Genomic DNA, 22310 nt, shown 5'->3' on the forward strand with positions numbered 1-22310 from the left:
TTGTTAAGATAAATCTTATATAAGATGAAAATTTTACTTAACTATTGCTTCTAAAATTTGAAATTTCTCACCTTGTGAACTAACTTTTCTTTTGGATTGAGTTAAATATGACCACTTTAATATTATATAAGAAACCATATATAAATATTAAATTAAAAAAATACAAAGAAAATAAAAAAGTGAAATTCAATGGCCTAAAGAAAATAGAATAAAAATTTGTTGTCCCAAATTCTATATCAGACTAATAAAAATATAACATATATAAAAAAATTTAATAATTCATTATTTTTTCTATTTTAATTTATTTTTATTGGTTCAAAACATTATTTAAATATTATTGGTAGAAAATTGACATATATAAATATCCAATCAAATTTAAGATTTTGCCTCATTCACATTCAAACTCCCTTTACTCTTTTTTCTCTCTCTGCTGCTTCTACCTTCTGATGCAACAAAACCCTACTACCACCATTATCAAGTTTTGATTTTTACCTTCTTCTTTTCTTTTCTGCCCACAATGAAAGAACTTGGCAGAAAAAAAACCTTTAAAGAAGTCTTGGAAAATATTTCTGATGCCGCTCATATTCATAACAACCAAGGTGATCTCATTGACCCTGTTATGTTATGATGTTACTAATCATGTTCTGTTCATGTTTTTTGAAGTCATTGAATCCAAATCAGCGTAAAATTGTGTTAAATTGTTGTACTTGATTTGTGACATAAGTCATTAGAAGGACACAATTTAAGGATGTTTTAAATCTTTGAAGGACTTATTCTGAAACAAGATAAAAATCAAGTGGCACTATTGTTTAATTAGTGATTCTGTTATATTTGAAAGTTTACTCTTTCTCATAATTCATTCATATATGTTGCTGGATTTTTATGTTTTTGTGCTCTTATAATTGTGATTTTGCAGGACATGTGTTATATTATGTGTACTCTTTGTTCTATGATTTTATTTTAGTAATTGAATTTGTTGGGAAGAAAATAAAATATGAAAGGCTGTGCCCTTCTCAACAATGTGGCTGCATTTTTTCTGTTTTTGTGAACTTTAAATTGTGATTTTGAAGCACACATGTAAATTGTTGTGTATTATTTGTCCTGTGATTTTATTTTAATTGATTTTGAAGACAATAAGATAATGAAAAGCTATATGTGTATGCCTCCTCATGTACATTGTGATTTTGGTTTACAGATCCATTACATGAGGTGAAGAGAAGGAGAGACCGAAAGAAGGAGGTAGTTTTTTTGTAAAGTTTTCTCGATGATTTATCATATCCAATCCATTGTAACGTGTAAAAGAATTATGGTTGTTATTAGTAATTAATTAACTATTATCTGTAGTTGCACCTTCAGGATGTAGGACACGAGATTTCAGGTGACGCACAAAGACATACTGAGAATGATGGTCAAGGAAACAAAATTTCTGCTCCCTCTCGTCATAGTGGTCGAAGAATAAACCATCCACGTAATACTTTACCTAGTAATACTCATATTATACTTATTTGAGGGTTTAAATAATTTTCTCTAAACTTGATGTAATTGTAATTAATTTTCTTTAGAAAAGCCTTCATTTGTATATGCTTGCAAAGAACTAAGTGGTTTACATGTCTCTTTTCTTTTTCCTTTTGGTGGCGGCTGTTCATCGGCATGATTGTATATGACTATACGTTGATGTTTAACTTTTTTCGTAACTGTTCAGGTGTTAGCAGAGAGTTCCGTGTTGTCCGAGATAATAGAGTGAGACATACTAAATGTGAAGAAGGGAAGTCTCCTTCACTGCCAGGCTCAACGCCTACCAGCGAGCAATTAAACGTAAACACAACCGAAAAGGGGTATGTCTTACATTAAAATTATCTGGATATAACAGGCTTGATTGCTTGCATATCTTGTGAATCATTGTATATATATGCATCCCTTGCCTCGTTGACTAACAAATGCATTTAGCTAAGTTTTTGTTGTTTAATGCTACAACTATAATTATTAAAAACTATATTAGCACTTGTGCAAAATAAACTTTTATTCATAGAAGGTAAGTTGTTGCAGATAGAAAGGCATGAGTTTATGTTGTCAGGAAAGGATTAAAAATTATAAGTTATAAACTCGTTGTGGTCGGGATAACAATTAGAGTCAACTGAATTTTGTTATGTATTCTTTCGTTCTGATTTCAATTTTACAAATAATAGAATAGGCCCAAAATCAAGACTAAACAAAATACTGATTTGATCTTTTAAGATTAGTTTTTATTTTTTATGATAAAGTGTCCTGCATAAGGTGGTAATCTGATCAATGGTTCTGTACCTTTAACCATTGGTGATAATGGGTGGAAGAACGAAAGCAAAAAGGGCCAGGTATCGTTCTTGGGCACAACCCTTAATCGACAATTTAGAAACTGCGGAATCTAATGGGAAACAAGATAAATCCTCATTATAATATTCATCATACACACTTCCACGTGTTACACATAGTGTGCCCTTTTATAAGCATAGTAAATTGGTTGAATAGGAAGCAATCTTATGAAACTTTCCTAACACGCATAGTACCCTATTAGGAGTATATGAATGACTATACCATAATTACGTAAATTAGCTCGGTGAAATGTTTTAAGAACAATTTCTACGGAAATTACATACAAAAGTCACGGATCAATTCTGTATATAATTATAATTTACCAATAGGTTCTGAAAAGGAGTTCACAGGGGACAGTGTATAGTCAATCTTGGACAGTGGCCAACCCCATACATGCTATAATTGTATGGCGGATTGCGATATGGGATGGCTGCTATCCTAAAGATTACAGTTACAATACGAATATTAATTTTGCCGCTATTGACTACTCGCTTTGGTATATTAATAACTGTTGAGAAGCATAACTCTTCCAATTAATTCTAATTTATTACAGAAGTGTGGAAGGTTTTGTTTGAGAATATATAGAAGCAACTGACCTGGGCTCAGTGGTTTACTCTTCTCTGATTTGAATTAAAAGAACTTGCTCAGACTTGAAATTTATACTTTATAAACAGTATCTGTCAGCTATCACTGTTTTGTGTTATTTTTCACATAGAGAATGTAACATTAAGTTTCATATAATTCTTTTATTATCTTCGTTGTAGCTCGTCAGAGGCTTCCAGCAACCAAAGGTCGTGTGGTGCTATGAATTTATCTCAGGCTTTTAATGGTTCTGACTCACATGCTAGATGCTTAAAAGATACAGATACGAGTGACAGAAAAGCTACATCTGAGGAGAAGCAGGATCTGATTTTGAACACAGCAGCACAAATGCTACCAATTAAGCCTAACAATGTCCATCAACATTCTATAACGATGGCATCAACCAGTTCGTCTTCTGCTGCTGTGTATTCCTCTTCAGCTGATCCAATTCATGTGCCCCCTGCTGATTCCCGCTCATCAGGTGTTGTTGGAGCCAATAGGCGTGAAGTTGGGGTAGTTGGTTTTCGGCGACAGTCTTCAGACAACTTAGTGAAACAGTCATCTGTTCACAGTAGTTCTTATGCTAACAACTCTCTTATAGGAAAAGATGTCACCTCTTCAAATTCATATCAATCATTTGGTGCTATCTCAAAGACTGGGCAGTTTTATGAAGCTAATGCCACTGTCCCTGAATCCATTAATAATCAATATAATAGTAGGCCACATCAACAACTCATGCGACTTCAGAGAGGTATATCTCTGAAACAGAACTTCAAAATCATGGTCATTTTTGTTTTATATATATATATGGTTTTAATATCAATTTTCAAATTAGTAAAGGCGTATAACTTAAAAAGTGGAACTGCTTACTCTTTGGTCTGTTTTTGTTTTGACATGGCAATTGACGAACATGTTAGTTAAGTCTGAAGTCAGGTTTATGTTCACAATTTGAAATAAGCAAGAAGATTGCCGATTGAATGGGGGAGTTGAACATGTTTTCTTTTGTTGCAGAGCTCTTCACTTAGTGCAAAGTCTATCATTATAGAATCCTTTCATTGCTTTTTCTTTGTGGTTTAATTTAAATGCAGTATTCATAATTGGAAAAGAGTATCCTTTTTTTAGTAACTTCATTGAAATGATTGCACAAGTTTGTTTGAGTACTCTTATTCTATTCTTCTCCTCTTACTGTTTTTGGTCTGAATGTTTTAGCAAAAAAACTTATTTCATTACCAGGTCTGTTTTAATCTGTAGAAATCTGATGTACAATTTGATGAATTTTGATGCAGTTCCCCAGCCTAATAAAGAGTGGAGACCTAAATCAACCCAACAATCAAGTGGGAACAGTCCCGGAGTGACTGGAACACCTAAAAAAGCGCCTTCACCTCCAGTGGAAATTTCTAAAGATATAAAATCTGATGCAGAAAGTCTTATAGAGAAACTTTCCCAAATAAACATATATGAGAACCAAAATGTGACCATAGCACAGGATACTCAAGTTGCTGAGACTGAATACTGTCGGCTTACATTTGGCACCATTGGGGTAGAACTTGAATCTCTTAAGCATCGGTCTCAATTACAATCAATAGTAACTGCTGAAAAATCACATGAGGAATCTAATGCAAGGTTAGCATTCATGTTTTTTTGTATTTTGATTAATTTCATTATTGAGCTATTTGAAAGAGTTAATGTATGAGTAATAGATGCACAATTTAGGCTTACTAGGAGCGAACATGATATGAATATGTATTTTTCATAAGCTCGTCATAATGTGATTTATCATTTGTTGTCAGCTTGACACTGCCTGGTCCAGAGTTGTCGTCCAATGATGATGTTTCTGGGAGCAAGCTAACAGAGTTACATGGTGATCTCGTTAGAAGTGCACGTACTAACTCTCCATCACTCGGTGTTGCTTCTGAGCAAAAATTGCCTGATATCATAGAGTCCTCAAGCTCTCATAATCCAGACAGTTATGCCGATGTTGGATTGACACATGATAGTAGATCATCCTATGCACATTCAGAGTCAAAGCGACTGTATGATTTTCATAATTTGCTAGGCTTCTGGGTGAGTGATTCCTTTATGTGCTACTAACTAAATTGGTGCATGGATCATTGAAGTTTCTTATGTTATTTTTAAGACATTAATGCCCACAATTTTTTGTGTCATTGTGTATGACTCACAACACTGGCGTGCTGTGTAAGGCAACATGTTGGGTCTCTGTATAGTGCGCCTCTGTCGTGATCGATATGTGCCATTGGCTGTAGTTTATTGTGCGGGGCACACACACTATTGAAACTAAGAGCTAAACAGCACTGGTTATGGCCAGCAAGGGCTGGATGTTGTCAGATATGGTTGAAAGTCTAAAACATTCTAGGCCATGTTTCAAAGAAGATGGTTTTCTGTCTTTTTTAACTTTTGGTATGCATATGGCATGCTGATTTCCTTTAATATTATTTAGAAATTAATCTTGGTGAAATTAGGAAATACTTATAATCTGTTGCGTAGGAAACAAATCGAAATAACAAATTAGGAAAGAAAATAACAATAAGGTAAAAAAAGAATATTTAAGTTATTTATTAATTGAATTTGAAAAGAGAAGAATCTGGTATTGCATTAATTTGCATCCCGTAAATAATTGTTTAGTTTAGATACTCTCATTACGTATCACATTCTCCCTTGCTATCGGAGGAAGTGCTTCTTGATACTTGATTAAAATAGTCTCATTACACGATTGATATAAGATACAAACTTATACGACATCAGTAGATATTTTATGGTAAAAGATTCACAATCTTTTATGAGTTAGTGTTGATTGACTTGTCCCTCTACTCTCCATTTATTGAATATCTCTTTTTGATGAAGAGTAGTTACATTTTTGTTATATCTTATTGTCTTTCCATTCTCACATTTAATATCTCATTTAGGCTTATGGTCGCACAACGGGTTGTGAACCGCATCTCAGACCCACAATAGAAGATATTGTGCGATGGAAGGGGGGCCTGTTATCCCGTCAAGAGGTATGATTAGTTGATTACATTTAGAAGCAGTGGAGTATTTAAGAGTGACTAGTGAAACTCATGTGCTGTTGAATTTAAATGAGTATTTATTTACAGAATGACATTGTTTAAATTACCTGAGGCTATTTTGTTGAGCACTGAAAAATTATTAGACAATTTAGAAAACAACCCTTGTTAGCCTTTTTACATTTTATAGTTATTTTTTTTTTTAATTTTAAACATCATCTTGAAGAGTATTTCATCATGTTTTCCACTTTTTTATCTTGTATTAAAGTAACACCTTTTGCATTTTTAAACTAGACAATTGTAGTTTTCCCTCCTTTTCCCCTCTCTACATTTTCATGCATTGCAAACTACTATAGCATCTTGGTCCTTTATCTTTTAATAATAAATATATAAGTTTGTACCTCGACGTCATGTTTTTTTGGTGAGTACAGTGTTTATGCTCACATACAATTGATAGTATTTCTGCATCCACAATTGGCATGGTGCAAAAACAAAAACTAACTCTGTTGCAGATGTATCCACATGTTGCTAATTCTATTCCATTTTGCCAGTTTCTGTCCCCGACTTTTTTTCCATCTGTGACTATGCCTGGATATACTAGTAATCCTCCATATTATCATCCTGCAAATGGCAACAATCACATGACAATGCCTGGAGGTAGTTCTCATTCTAATGCTAATGGTCTTAAATACGGAGTTCAGCAGTTCAAGCCTGTTCCTTTTGGGGGCCCTACAGGGTTTCACAATTTTACCAACTTTACTAATCCAAATCTTCAGGTAATATTTTTATGTGTTATTTTGAGTAAACGATGTTTTTTAAATGTCGGCAATGGGAAAAGCACCAACTTGTGAGCCCTTAAAATTTTTCCTTAGTTTTGCACGCTCATACACGATATATAGTGCGGAAGTTAAGAGATATCAGAAATGGTAAACTTGAGTTATGGAGAGATGGTTCGGAACCACATGACTTCTGTTAATGCAGAAGTGATATAGAGTAAATAGCATGCAAGTATAGTAAAGCGCACATTAGAATCAGTTTAGAGGTGAAAATTGGAGATCAAGTCATACCACAATATTAGAGCACCCAAAGTTATAGCCCAATTAATCTTCAGAAGTGATTGGTATTCCCTGGTATTCACATATAGATGTTTAATACTTAACCCTGAAGTTATACATCCTATATATCTTATTTCAAAACCTGTTAAAAATAGTATCTATCCTTATATGTAAGCTTGTAAATTCCTGTGTTTATGTTTAAATCTTGACTAATATGGCTAGAGACTTGTTAGTTGTTACTCGATATGCTCCTCCGAGTTAAATCTATCTATCTCGATGTAGTGCCCGAGCTTATTATGTGCATTGTTGTCTATGCTTTGGATAGCTCATTTGCTGGAATAGACATTATTTCTATTTATCTTTCTGTCACTACTGATTACCTTAACTTTTGTCAAAAGGTTCAAAAAAGGGTCTAACCCCACCTAGGTTCAACCTTTCATTGACATTGAAAAAAACATTAGTAAACATATCTTGTATTCAATCTTATCTTGTCATAGAAACCTCTTTGTCTACATAGAGCATAATCATCTATGAAGTCAACAACAATAACCAACAAAGTAGGAGCCTCGTGCACAGGGCAGCCCTCACTATGATGTCATTTTTGCTTATTGCTTTCAATTGCTAGACTTTAGTTTGTTAAATTTCTTCTCTCTTTTTTCTCCATCCCACAGGCTGATACATCAAAAACATGGATACAGAATCCAATGGAGCTTGGCATGCAATCTAATCATCCTTCCTATAATGTTCCAGCGCCGCAAACACCTCATGCTGCTCGCATACCTTCTCTCAATGCTAATGCTTCTTCCTTCAATGCGGCTACTGCGGCTGCCGCCACTTCAGCTCAATCTTCTCACATGCAGTTTCATCATGTTCCTCATCATCTAGGACCATCTGTGGCCAATAGCATTGGAGTTGAGGCTGCTCCAGGATCTCAGATTGGTGCATATCAAACTCACCAGCCTCAAATGGGACACCAAAATTGGACAACTTTTTTCTGAAAAAAGGAAGGAGTTGATTATGTGAATCTGACCCTTTACTTGTAAGGGAGAGTAGATATATAAAAATCATTTTTTTTTTGTTACATGTTTATTTTTCACACCAAAAATGCATCACCAATTTAGAGTAGTTTTCAGGCTGTATTAACTGTTGGGAATTGAGTCATATAGGACTGCATGATGGGCAGTAAAATTCTTCTTGGTGTTAAACACATTTCAGAAATTTGATTTTCTTTGAATGTTTTTTTATATCTATTGATTTTGTTAATAATTGCAAATATGTCACATTATTTTTTCCTATTGGTTTCAAAGCTTCATGAGAAATATTTGTTTGGCTGGTGTATAAATGTACATGAGGTGTTATTTGTGTAATTACCAATAAAAATAGAAGATTTTTTTGGTATTACTAAGAGTATCCCTTATCCGTATGGTTAGTTTAGGAGTTGGATTTTGGAGGGGAAAGAATGAAAAGTTTGTGAGCTATCAAATACACTTGTGAGATGACTCTTACGTCTTCCATTTTCCTGCTCTCCCCTCTAAGATCTAACTCTCAAACTAATCTTTACGAGTATGGAACTAATCCCTTCGGACTGTTCCTACTAACAAGTGACACTTGTATCAACAAATATTGCTCATAGAAATTGAACATTTGGCCTACCAAGAGATGTAGTGAAGCTTTATACAGCTAGACGATGGAAATAAAAGATGAGAACAACATTTTTTACCCTAAATTTTAGTGACTCCTAATCCACCTACCACATGCCATTTGTCTTGTAATGCATAGGTTTCCTTGAGAGGATTTGAGAGGGAGTTCTAATTGATGGGTTTAGTGCAAATAATGATAATGTTTTCCTTTTGAATTCAAGTGAAAACAATTTATCTTCTATATAACGTAGGAAATATAATTTATGAAAGAATATATAACGTTGTTCAATTTAAATAACTGACCTCATCTATGAATCTCAGGTTCAATAGTACAGTTACATATAGATTAGAAGTTTCAAGTATATATGGCCTTCCATTCTTAGCTCTAGTAATTACTAACTAAGTTGATTCTTTTGCGAATAAAATGCATTTATATTGTTGTTTTATTTTATTAAAAAAGATTGAATGGATAACTTTGTATTTTTCCTGAGCCTAAGGAGTTATCATATTTATTGTTTATTATTTGTGAGGTTTGATTCTAATGGTGAGAGATAGAGTATGATGTAGATTTAACATAGAATAGGATCTATTACTGATGAAAACTAAGTTAGCATATATTGTAGAGAGAGATTCATAATTAGTCCTTGAAATTTTGAAACTATAAACATTGTATTAGTTTGTCACATCAATCTTTATGTGATTTATCTCACGTGAAGACCAATTTGATTGATATATTACTTGTTTTGGGACCAATATGTTAATTTTCTAAAATCATATACTAATATAATTGATCTTTACAATTTAAGGATTAAAATAATGATTCTCTTATATTTTGTGGAAATGGAAAAAAAATCCATTTGCTCATGGGTATTAAATTTTTTGTAATTATTATTGTTGTTGCGTCCCTCTATTTGGTAATATTTATTATTATTAATTGTTCATTTCAACTACCGTAACATTTTCAATGAATGTGAAGTTGTTTTTAACGTTAGGTCTAATAAATGAATTGAAATAATGTTTAAGCCAATAAATCCTTGAATAAATCAATTTCATTTTCTTTCTAGAAATTGCATTGGAGAATAAGGAATGAAGTGAATTCAACTCTTTAAGCATTCTCCTAATGTCATTCAATCTAATCTCAAATTTTGATTTCGTTCAATGAATATTTCTAAAATAACATTGTGATTGAATTTCTCGAACTCTAATCTAGTGTATAATTAAATATTGTAATAGTTACATATTATCATTGTAAAGATATATACACATCTACTATATCATCCACTATTTATTTGAATTACTTTTTTGAAGAATCAATGATAATTAAATATAAAGGACATAAAATGCAGTAACATTATATAAAACTTATAAATTATCAGTTATAAAATATATATGATAGATTATTTTGGAAGATGATAGTTAGTTAGAAAGTTACGAATTAGGAAGTTAGGTTTATGTTAGTTACTTGTTTTACAAACTTTCTTTTCTTCTTTTCTCTTGTATAAATAAGTTATATTGACTCACTTCTTATTCAATCAATTCAATTTTGTAGTGAGAATTCAATCATTGAATGAGAATATTATCAATTTTTGTTTATCATTCTTCTTTCTTTAAGCTTTCTTTTATACACTTCTTGATTCATCAAGAAGCTTTCTTCTCCATAACTCTTACCACATTTTAACCTCAGTAGTAGTAGGTATATTTGTTCTCAAAATTAAATACAAAACCTTAGGACCATGGAATTGAGAACCCCATGTATGAGAATAATTGGGATATGGTCAAAATATATATGAAGATGACTCCCACCATCAATGGCCGATCTTGTAGAAAATATTTGTGGGAGCAAAAAAAAATTATTCTCTTGAACAATACATTACAAAAAGAAAAAAAAATGCCCCTCTACTATTGCTAGTTTACTAATTGAAAATCAATTCCTATAATAATTACATAGCTATTTCTCACCATAGCTTATGGGAACCTCGTGAGCAGATAATTGCTAATGGAAGTATTCTTAGCTTTTTAGGATTGCATTATTTTCTTACAAAATACAAAATGTAAGTAATAAATTTCAATTGAGTATAGTTATTACATAAGTAGAAGACATATTAAGTTGAGCATGGATTAGGTATCGTGGGAATGAGAGTGCATGAAATTATGATCATGCATGTCGATATCGTATCCTTAATCCTGCAAAATTCCTTATTATGTTTTGTCTTTTTTATCTACACATACCTTATCTTATATTTTTATCCAATATTTTATTTTTATCTTTTAGTTCCCTTTTACTTCCATATTATTTTACTTGGATAACAAAAAAATAGGTACACTTGTGGAATTGCATGCATCAATTAGTTAGTGTCTGAAGCTACTTGAGTAGTCTTGAGTACCCATAATTGCTATTGGTGTATCAACATGAATGGAGATCCTCTGTCCCGTTTGTTTCTTCCACCAATTATAATATACTATTCAATTAAATAAAAAATTATAAAAACAAAATTATATTAGTTTATATAATTTGATTAAATAGAAACAAGAAGAGATAAAGTTTTTTAGAGCATGTGATGTCTCTTCGTGCCAACATTAGTTTACAATCGAGTTAGTAGTTCCATTGAATTGCAAAAGACTTTCATAATGAACAAAATTATAGGATAATACTTCCTAGTACCTAATACAATCATACACATGAAGTTTCCCTTTCTACTACCAGATCCCCCAATATTTCAGGAGGATTTTTCAGTGTCATCTTTCATGTTCTGGTCACAACCATAGGCCTAGGATGAGGAGAAGAACTAGAATACAATTATGGTTGAGAGGTTTCAGTTTATCAATAAGCTAGACATGATCGAGGGCAAAAACCTTCAAGGACACTCTATTGTTTTTAGAACAACATGAGCAAAAGTAGACATAGACAATGCATGACTTTACATAGAATATACAATACATTAGTATAGTGGTATAAGACCCCACTAAATTTTAAAGTATCGAACTAGATCAAAAGTTAAAAGTTTGGTTTTAAATAATGACACTGATTAAGAGGGACAACTATACATCCTGAAAAAAGATTAATTTTCATACTCATAGAATGATGATATATTTAGTTATATCAAAAAAAAAGTTGTGACATTTTTTTTTGGAGGTTTGGTCAATAGCTTAATTATTGGTGTGATATGATGTTTGATGGGATGGTAAGGCCCAACTTCATGGCAATTAAGTTTGTACCTTCTTTAGATTTTTCTTTTTTGGTAATCATTGGTGAATCTCCATAAATATTTCTCTCTACCAAATCTGATTTGAACTTTGTAATTGAATCAACATTAATGTTTCTTAAGATATTAGTACTTTCGTTCCTATTCATGATGGTAACAAGACTACAATGGTTGTTGCCTAGTATGATTAAATCTGGGTATTAATTGTAATTATGAGTAATGCTACCATAACAACCACAATCAATACAAATAGTATCAAGTCCATATCATACATGACTTCATAAAAAGTTTCTATCAACTTCATTTTACACATCACTACCTAGTCAAGATAACTTTCTATATAGATTCTCCCTCAGTGCCTTCTATGGACTTTATAGCTAAGTCAATGTTGAACATATAGAACTTGTTCTCCATATCCAAAATATCAATGGTGTTATGTGTCTACCCATCCTCACAATATAATATGTTGTTTTCTATATATATTTTTGATACTACTAAGGATATTCATTCACTTTATGGTAAAGAACTAATCCATTTAAGATATGTGACAGTCTTATAAATAGGTGTCGTTTTCAGAAATCAAACATTTAACCTTTAGACATTTTGGAAACTAGCAAAGTCTTATACCACTAGATCAATGTCTTGTTGGTGTTTTCCTTAAAATTTGATGAAGAAAGTATATATTCTATCAAAAAATATGTCACTTTATATATCATCATTGTCAGAAAAATATTGAATTATTAAAATTTTAATTTAAGTATAATTTTTCCAACCAACTATAATAAGTGTTACATCAAGTTACAAAATTGAACTTGATTACAAGGACATGTTACTAAGGACAACACAACTTTTGGAAATGTTAAACACTTCATCTTTAAATGTGATGTTCCTGTCATTCAATTGTATATTCTATTTTCCCTCACCTAATGACTTTTTTTAATGGTTGTAGTTTTTCTTATTGCATAAAATGCCAAAAAGAACTACTGCTTTCATAAAAATATAATTTTATATTAACATTATTATATTAAATATATAAATAATATAGATACTAGGAAAAAATATGTTTTAGCACGTGTTTCACACCGAGTGAAACATGATATGGGGTGGGGTGCTCATCTGTTGTCCCACACTTAGTGTCACTCCATGTGCTATGACCTTATAATTAGTCATAAAATTACTTAAAAATTAAATTTTAACTTAAATATTTTTTTAATCGATCACAAGGTTATGTCACATGGAATGACACTAAGTGTGAGACAAAATATGTGCATCTATATGGTTAGTAGTTATTTTATATTCGTTTTGTGAATTTTAAAATTTGATGATGGTTAATTAAATGCTTGCATTATCATGTTTTTTTGGGTCTCTTTATAAGGATTATAAATTGATATATGCAATTAGGATGGAATAAGGAAATACTCTTCTCATCGAAATCCAAACTTCAGCATGTCACAAAATTGAAATAATACAAATAGAAAAATAAATAAATAAGGAGAACAAAACTAACAGTATAGTATTTAATTTAATGAGCTTTTTAAAAGAAAACGTTAAAATTTATTTATGCTTATTTTTTATTATGATTTGAGTTAACAATGAGTCATAAATGTAGTATTTATTAAAATTTTAATTTCTAAGACAATTTTCACTTTTTTCTATCATAAGTAATGCTGTTAGCTACTTTTAACATTTTCGTTATTTATATTTTTGGGTGCACAAAGGAAATAAACAATACTAGCACCTAAGGAATGTGTGACCCATACATTAGCAAAACATATTTCTAAGTTTAATCATTTTAATTCAATTATTTATATATATATATATATATAAAAGATAACAGGAGAAGTGAGTTGTAGGAGGATAGATTGAACAATCTTATCTCACAATTAGAGAGAGTCAGATATATATGTAACCTTATCATACAATTAGAATTAGAGAGACTATTTTTAAAATTTAAATTGCAAATTTTTTTTCCCTCATTAAACATCAACTTTACCATTAAATCCCGTCTTACCCTCATCCACATTTTCATTGAAATAATTGTGAATTATTATTAAATTAAAGTATATAAAAGTGGACCCTCCCAACTAGGAAGACAACGGACGCTCAGGGTCGGGGTTGCACATACCCAAATTCGAATATAAAATTCAAAATCCAAACCCGAACCTGAACTTAATAGGGTTGAAAATAAAAATATCATCACTGAGCCTGTCAGATTTTGGGTAACCCGAACCCGAAAATGATAAAAAGTTGATTACTGAGCAACATATTTATGGGAGAGAAATTACTATATGCCGAGGGATACCGTATAAAAAAATGTGGAACCTCCCACTCACACAGATTCTGAAAATCTTAACCCTTCTTCCAATTAACTTACACCAAAAACCCTAGCCCTCTATCGCATTGCAGAAACTGAAGGTAACCCCTCATCTCAGAATTTCTGCGGTTTTTTCTCAAACACCCTTTCTGCTAAACTTTGCAAATTCAGCATAAAAATTTTATTTTTTTTTCCACTATATCATGGATGATCTTGAGAAAGCAATTCTTATAATGTTTGATGAGTCTGGTTCCATTGATCACGAGTTGAAGAAACGTGCTGAGAACTATTGTAACGAAGTAAAGGAAAATAAGTCATCAATTTGCAGATTGTGCATTGAAAAACTGTGCTTTTCAAATCTGGTTCAAGTTCAGTTTTGGTGCCTCCAAACCTTACATGATATGATCAAGTCATGTTACTTGTCAATGGCACCAGAAGAGATATACATGATCAGAAGCTCTGTGTTTTCCATTGTGTATCTTGAACCTGTTGATGACAATAACCTCAGAAGGGTTTTGGAAGGTCCTGCTTTTATCAAGAATAAGCTTGCACAGGTTTTGGCCACTTTTATATACTTTGAGTACCCTTTGATTTGGTCGTCTGTGTTTGTCGATTTTTTACCGCATTTGAGCAAAGGGAATTTGGTTATAGATATGTTTTGTAGAGTCTTGAATGTGTTGGATGATGATTTAATTAGTATGGATTACCCACGGACCGCAGAGGAGTTGGCGGTTGCAACACGGGTTAAGGATGCAATAAGGCAGCAGTGTGTGTCTCAGATGGTGAGAGCTTGGTATGACATTCTATCCATGTATAGGAATAATGATGAGGAGATATGTACTAGCGTGTTAGATTCCATGAGGAGGTACATTTCTTGGATCGACATTGGGTTGATTGTGAATGATGCTTTTATCCCTTTGTTATTTGATCTGGTTTTGGCTGGTAGTTTGTCGGATTCACTTCGTGGTGCTGCTGTTAGATGCTTGTTAGCAGTAGTTTCTAAGCGAATGGAGGTGCACTCAAAGCTATCGTTGCTGCAAAACCTTCAAATTAGCCGTTTGTTTAGGTTGGTGGCAGAGGATGGTGACACCGAACTTGTTTCTGATATATCTGCATTGCTTACTGGCTATGCCGTGGAGGCCTTAGATTGTTTTAAACGTATCAATTCGGAGGATGCTAAAGGAGTCTCTATGGAACTTCTGAATGAAGTTTTACCCTCGGTTTTCTATGTCATGAAGAACTTTGAGTTAGATGCTACATTTAATGTTATCCAGTTTCTTTCTGGTTATGTGGCCACTTTGAAGAGCTTTGACCCATTGAGAGAGAAACAACTGTTTCACGTGGGTCAGATATTGGAAGTTATACTTGTGCTTATCCGCTATGAGCCTTCCTACCGTGCTAATCTTGATGTGATGGATAAAATTGGGAAAGAGGAGGAAGATAGGATGGTAGAGTTCAGAAAGGATTTATTCGTTCTGCTTCGCACCGTGGGTCGTGTAGCACCTGATGTAGCTCACTTGTTTATCAGGAATTCAATAGCTAATGCCATTTCCAGTTCTTCAGATAGCAATGTAGAGGAGGTGGAAGGTGCGCTTTCTCTTTTATTTGCACTTGGAGAATCTTTGAGCAATGAAGCCATGAGAACCGGGAGTGGGTTGTTGAGTGAGCTGGTGCTCATGCTTCTATCAACAAAGTTTCCTTGTCACTCTAATAGGCTAGTTGCCCTTGTTTATTTGGAGACAGTGACAAGATATGTTAAATTCATTCAGGATAATACTCAATATATTCCTATGGTTCTCACTGCCTTTCTTGATGAAAGAGGCATACATCATCCTAACATCAATGTAAGCCGGAGGGCCAGCTATTTGTTTATGAGGGTTGTAAAATTGCTGAAGGTGAAACTGGTGCCTTTCATAGAGACAATTTTGCAGGTAGCACTTATATAATCCTTTCCTCTTTCATGTTTTTTATGCATTTTAAATATAGTTTAACTTTTATAAGCAAAATTTAATATGAATTGATGCTGACATCCTTCATTTTTTGTTTTCCCCTTGATTTGCATGGATGAAACGTTTGATTCCTTTGGATGTTCTGTTATATTCCCAGAGCCTGCAAGATACTGTTGCTCAATGCACAATTATGAATTCTACGACCGAAGTGCTATCAGGGTCCGAAGATGGTAGCCACGTGTTTGAGGTATTCATACTTCTTAATGTTTCAGGATTTGGATATTTCTCTGAAATTTAAGGTTCTTGTTTATCTTCTAATGTGTTGATTGACTCCTTGACAGGCAATTGGGTTATTGATTGGAATGGAAGATGTCCTACCAGAAAAACAATGTGATTATCTTTCTTCTTTGCTCCGTCCTCTTTGTCAGCAGGTTATTCTTGACTAAAAAATTGCGAGATTTGAGAAATACATTTCCCATGTTCTTTGTTTCTAAGAAATCATTTATGCTTAAAGATCATTACAGGTGGCATTTGATGCATATTTTTTTTATGCTTGTTTAACCCAGGTTGAGACGTTGCTCATAAATGCCAAATTATTGACTTATGAGGAGACTAATGCCAAAATTTGTATAATCCAGCAAATTATCATGGCAATCAATTCTCTCAGCAAGGTGCTTTCCTAATTTTGGCTTCTTATGGTTTTAGTTTGCTCAGATGATTAACCCCATCTCCGACGTAGTATTTTATAAAAGCCTCAATGTTAATAAACTCTTTAGGAATGATAATTATATTTGCATTTTACTCCTCCCATTCTTATCATTTCTTACATGATGTAGGGCTTCAGTGAGCGTCTTGTAACTAAGAGTCGCCCTGCAATTGGTCTCATGTTTAAGCAGGTAATTTTCAAATTGTTTTGGTTCGTGCTCTGGCGGTGTGTAGGGTCTATCAGAAGTATTTTTTGTCAATTTTGTGATTAAAAATGTTTGGGAAATATCCTTATTCTAGATGATAACGTTGGAGTTTTAAAGTGAGCATCAGCGCAATGGTGAGGTTGCTGCTACCTTGTATGCCACATGTCAAGTCTTGAAAACATCCTCTCCATTTGTGGGGTTAGGTTGTGTATATTTACCCTCCCTAGACTCCACTGGGTGGGACTCTCGTGCATTGAGCTGCCCTTTATGAGAATTTTGAAGTTTTATTTTTTGAATGTGTGGAATCCATCTTTGCTACATCCTTTGTATCTATGGTTTTTTGTGTTTTAAGCCTATCTCTGTTTTTATTGAACTTTATTGTGTTGCCTCTTATTCTGTAATTTTTATGCTAATTCTGACCATTCCTTCTTCTATATAGACATTAGATGTACTTCTTCAAGTTCTTGTTGTATTCCCAAAAGTAGAACCTCTTCGGAGTAAGGTATGAATCAGATTTATGAATTAGACTAACTTCCTTTTAGTTAAATGGTATTATGGTAGTGATTTTCACCTAATATCCATACATGGCATATAGGTCATATCTTTTATACACCGCATGGTGGATACACTAGGAGCATCTGTCTTTCCTTTCCTTCCAAAGGCATTAGAGCAATTGCTTGCAGAAATTGAGGTACATATTATCTATAATTTTGTTAATATTTTCACAAATTCTGGATCTAAATGTGTTTATTTGCATTGCTATTGTTGTTCATTTATTGGAGATTAATTCTGAAAATGCTTGTCATGGTGGTAATAAGGAATTGGAATGCGATGGCATTGAGAATAATACTCTTCTCTTACTTTTTATCTTATTCATTTATTGTTGGAGCACACTTTTTTAATAGATGATCCTTTTAGGCTGTGATGATGATTAAATTAAAGCATTGAATTTTTAGTGTCTAGCAGAATGTAAAGTGCAATCAACTTTTTTGCTTCTCTAATATTTCTGTATTACTTTATGGCATCTAAGAATTTCCCTTTCCCTTAACAGCATGGCGTCTGTCGCAATGCTTTGTTGCCTCTAGTCGTTTTCATGTCTAAAGCATGTTAAACTGGTCTGTGTATCTATTCGATTTCATGTAGTGCACAACTTAGTACTGAGGTTTTCTAACGTGTATGTGGAGCATGTTTAATGATGCTGTGGGTTGAATGGTTGGTTGACAGTAATCCTTGTTTATAGTGACACGTGTCCTGTTCCCTATTTTGGTTTACTTCATGAAGTTGGTTTAGCTTCCCTTTAGCTGTTTCTGGCTCAATCCGGAGAAAAAACTGTGTAATGTCTTCTAATGTTTTATCGCAGCCAAGGGAGATGATTGGTTTTCTTGTGTTGCTCAATCAACTTATCTGCAAGTTCAGTACTTCGGTGTGCGACATCGTGGAGGAAATATTTCCAGCTGTTGCTGATCGGATATTCAGTGTTATTCCAAGACATGGATTACCTTCAGTTCCTGGTGCAGTCACCGAGGTATGAAAATGGTGATCAAGTTTCCCAAAATATGGCCATCCCTTTCAACTTACTTGCTTTAAATTATCCTTGTCATATGATTGCTTTTTATGATTTGGATTTTGTTCAAGTATTTCTGAAGTTGTCGAGACAGTTTGTGCTTGTGCCATATGATAATATCTGTGCTCCGTGCTAGTTTTACTGTCAACGTCTAGTCTTCTATTTTCTTTTTTTAGTTTTCACAAATTACGGAACCTTAAAATTGAAACTTCGATGGATCCAAGATTTGTGAGAAAGTGACACCACATTTGTTTTAACATTGAATTTATTTGTTGTGGTACTTGGTAGCTATATTGTGCTGACTTTAAATATGAAATCCATCTTTGAAATGTATCTTTTGCATTTCTATGTAAGTTATTTTTGTGGTTCTAAACTCATCTAAATGCCTGATAATATTATATTTTCCCTTTTTAGGAAATTCGTGAGTTGCAAGAACTTCAGCGAACATTGTATACATTTCTTCATGTGATCACTACGCATGATCTGTCTTCTGTATTTCTTACCCCAAAAAGTAAAGCATACTTGGATCCAGTGATGCAGTTGCTTTTGTACTCTTCTTGTAATCATAAGGACATTCTTGTAAGAAAGGTATGTGTAATGTTTGCTATTTATTTAACTATGTATAATTAGTTTTCCGATATTGGTACTTTTAATATAATCTAAAATCTGTATCTTTTTAATTTTTGCAATTTAGGCATGTGTACAGATTTTCACTAGACTAATTAAAGATTGGTGTGCCCAGCCTTATGAAGAAAAGGTAGATTCCACTCGTTTCTACTTCTTTTGAGTAATGTTTTGGTTATACTAAATTTAGTGGTTTACAGGTTCCTGGTTTTCGAACTTTTATGATCGAAGCATTTGGAATAAACTGCTGTTTGTATAGTGTGTTGGACCGATCTTTTGAGCTCCGTGATGCAAATACTGTAAGACTCGTTAACTGTTCTGTACATTGTTTTAGATGCTTGTTCAAATGTTAAGATTTTTCTGTCTAAAATTATCAATTATATATGAGAATTCTCCCTCATTTTGGTCCTTGTTATAACAGGTTATACTTCATTCTTTAGCTGTGAAAAAACTAGTTGCTTATGATTTGTTTGTAAGAACAGCAGACAATTTGAGGAGAATTCAAGAAAGCTCTGAAGTGGGAAAATTTCAAAGTTTGATGTTTTGCACTTGTACATAAAAAAATGATGTCAATGCAAGTGAAAATTAATAAATACAATTTATTTAAATTAAGAAGAGGATCATAAGTATAAAAAGGTGCAAATGACAACTATAGAGTATAAATATTTCCAAGTTCAGGATTATAAATATATGTATGGAGTTCTGGAGTTAGCTTGCTAACTACTTCTAGAAAATGAATGTGTTGACGGTTTATGGCAATTTTAGTCTGCATTTTCTTCTACCCTTTCATTGTCTCTTTCCCATGCAGTTTGTTTTGTTTGGAGAAATTGTGTTGGCTCAGAAGGTCATGTATGAGAAGTTTGGGAATGAATTTCTAGTTCATTTTGTATCAAAAGGATTTTCTGCCCCACATTGCCCACCAGATCTGGCAGAACAATATAGCCAAAGGTTGCAGGTAATCAAATTTTCTGGAGATGAAATACTACAAAACAAATTTCTAGTCCTGCTGTAGAAATTTATTCATTTTGTCTTACATTATGTCATTTTCCTATGTAAACTTGTCATGTTATTCTTTTCTGCTCAAGCTTATATGTCATGAATCATTAAAGCATGGACCCAAATGAAAAACCTGTGTCACTTACAAGGACCAAATGTAGTTTTACATTGGTTTCTAGGTGAATCACCCATTGAATATGTACACATACACTCACAAACATATATATATATATATATATATATTCTCATGTAGTGGGCCTAATGTTTGCTTTGCTTCACTTTCTGCAGGGCGGTGATATCAAAGCACTGAAATCTTTCTATCAGTCACTTGTAGAAAATTTGAGACTGCTGCAGAATGGAAGCCTTGTTTTCAGATAGCATACTTATATTGGAAAAATTCTGAGTTATGTGCATATCTGGCTTTTATTTTTTGGCCATGTCCTAATTTGCAGTTATGATATCGGTCCACGAGAAGGTAACTGACTATCTGTGATATTTTCCATTCATCTTTAGGGAAATTGCACTCTTTACCCCCGATGTTTGTCATGATGAGCTCATATCCTCTAGTTTCAAAAATAACATCCACATACCTTACTTTGCATTTTGTGTTGCACTAACACCCATCAACCTAACTTTATATTAAAAGACTGACAAAATGTGTGCAGTGTGTTGAACATGCTGTTTTGATGTTGCAAATGTTTGGATATGATATTTATGACCTTAAAACTTGCACATTTTCCCAATTCAGGAGGATAGTTTTCCCATAGCAGTCTTCGTTGGTACACAACTTCAGCATGAGATTATTTAAGTGTAGATTTTATAAATGTCTTTTTGAAACATATTTGCAGTCTCAAACAACATGTGCGTACACATCACATATTTCCGTCAGTTTTCTAACATACCATTGACTGATGGGGGTGAGTACAATACATTATGCAAAATCGGGGGAGGTCAGTATAATTTCTGAAATTTAAGTGGTTTGCATGTCACTGATAACTTCAGCGGTACTGAGTGTGATTTTCCTTTTTTTTAGTTCCCTCAATAGTGAGTGATGAGATTTGGTGAATATTGCAGGGTGGGTTGTGTATATAACTTATGTGGATGAGCTATGGATATTCTCCTGCCCTTCATTTTGGCCAGTTCTTATGGAACCTGCCAATTCGGTAAAGTGGTGCAGATCTTGTTTATTTTATTTTATTTCTTCCATACTTGTAAATCTTGGATATTTTCTCATAAATTTTGAGTTCCATCCGTTTGAAACTTGTCAATATTGTGATCAAAATTTTGGGCATTTGATCCTTAACCACGTCGTTGGGCTAATCTCGTTTTCAAAATTGTTGATACCAATTCAGTTTATTCATTTGTCCTTGCCAAGGTTGTCAAAGGCATGAGTTCAATCGTTGAATTGCACGATTCAACATGTTTCATGGTGAAAAATGAATCAGTGTGGGGGAAAGCGTTTTAGGAGTGGAGTAACGCTATGGAGTGTCGAATTGGAGAATCACTACATGTTTTTGCTTTGGGGAAGTCAACTTCAGCGAATAGGAATTTCGGGTTTTCGACCCATTTTGTGGCTCAACTCGCCTACCCCAATTTAACCTAATTTTTAATCCCTTCCTATCAATTCACGGTCCTTACTGCCTCACCGATCCTTCACCTCGTTGCAGCCTCCACCAAATGCAGCAAACTCCTTCAACCTTCATCTTGTTTCTGAAACTAAAACCTTCATCTCAACTCAACGCTCTCTTTTCTAAAACCTTCTTCATCTAAAACTAAAACCATCATCTCAACCTTCATTTTCTTTATAGGTAACTGTTAGTATGTTAGTATTTTGTGGTGGTGGGAATTGAACCCTCAGCCTCCTTATCACTCCACTTCCTAAGCCCTCCACCCTTACCACTTGACCACCTTATGACTCCCTCTCAACCTTCATTTGAAATTCATGTAAGTGAATATCTAGGTAGAAGCAGCCTTATTTAACCTTATTTTGCTATGATTATCAGACCTGAGTCTTAGAATTTTGATTTGGCAATATATGATTTTAATTTGACTTATAACTTACGATTTTCTAATTTCTTAACTATGTTATATATATATATA

At 33.3% G+C, this 22310-nt stretch overlaps 2 protein-coding genes across 8 annotated transcripts in view; both read left to right on the top strand.

Moving 5' to 3' along the window:
* The window catches only part of LOC109332794, a 24113-nt gene continuing 2177 nt past the window's right edge, over window positions 375-22310 (top strand). The window contains exons 1-10 of one of the 6 annotated variants that reach the window (XM_019567870.1): window positions 375-599; window positions 1196-1239; window positions 1345-1483; window positions 1703-1835; window positions 3114-3682; window positions 4218-4554; window positions 4722-4995; window positions 5856-5948; window positions 6506-6730; window positions 7681-7878. In XM_019567870.1, the coding sequence (XP_019423415.1) occupies window positions 518-599; window positions 1196-1239; window positions 1345-1483; window positions 1703-1835; window positions 3114-3682; window positions 4218-4554; window positions 4722-4995; window positions 5856-5948; window positions 6506-6730; window positions 7681-7878 (2094 nt within the window). In that variant the 5' untranslated portion in view covers window positions 375-517. Of the gene's footprint in view, window positions 600-1195; window positions 1240-1344; window positions 1484-1702; window positions 1836-2145; window positions 2727-3080; window positions 3683-4217; window positions 4555-4721; window positions 4996-5855; window positions 5949-6505; window positions 6731-7680; window positions 8258-22310 lie in introns of those variants that run through there. The other 5 variants (XM_019567838.1, XM_019567862.1, XM_019567855.1 and 2 more) reach the window with 5 other exon arrangements.
* Window positions 14188-22130, top strand: LOC109332773 (exportin-T-like). 2 transcript variants are annotated; one of them, XM_019567812.1, is made up of 15 exons: window positions 14188-16097; window positions 16273-16362; window positions 16457-16546; window positions 16682-16786; window positions 16952-17011; window positions 17466-17528; window positions 17622-17717; window positions 18387-18551; window positions 19005-19178; window positions 19285-19347; window positions 19415-19513; window positions 20023-20169; window positions 20499-20685; window positions 21059-21127; window positions 21285-22130. In XM_019567812.1, exons 1-13 carry the CDS (start codon window positions 14370-14372, stop codon window positions 20586-20588), a joined length of 2970 nt encoding a protein of 989 aa, XP_019423357.1. In that variant the 5' UTR covers window positions 14188-14369; the 3' UTR covers window positions 20589-20685; window positions 21059-21127; window positions 21285-22130. The 2 variants fall into 2 exon arrangements, with proteins under 2 accessions (XP_019423357.1, XP_019423350.1); XM_019567805.1 differs by lacking the exon at window positions 21059-21127.

The sequence above is a fragment of the Lupinus angustifolius genome, chromosome LG02, assembly GCF_001865875.1.
Source record: "Lupinus angustifolius cultivar Tanjil chromosome LG02, LupAngTanjil_v1.0, whole genome shotgun sequence".
In the NCBI taxonomy this organism is placed as follows: domain Eukaryota; kingdom Viridiplantae; phylum Streptophyta; class Magnoliopsida; order Fabales; family Fabaceae; genus Lupinus; species Lupinus angustifolius.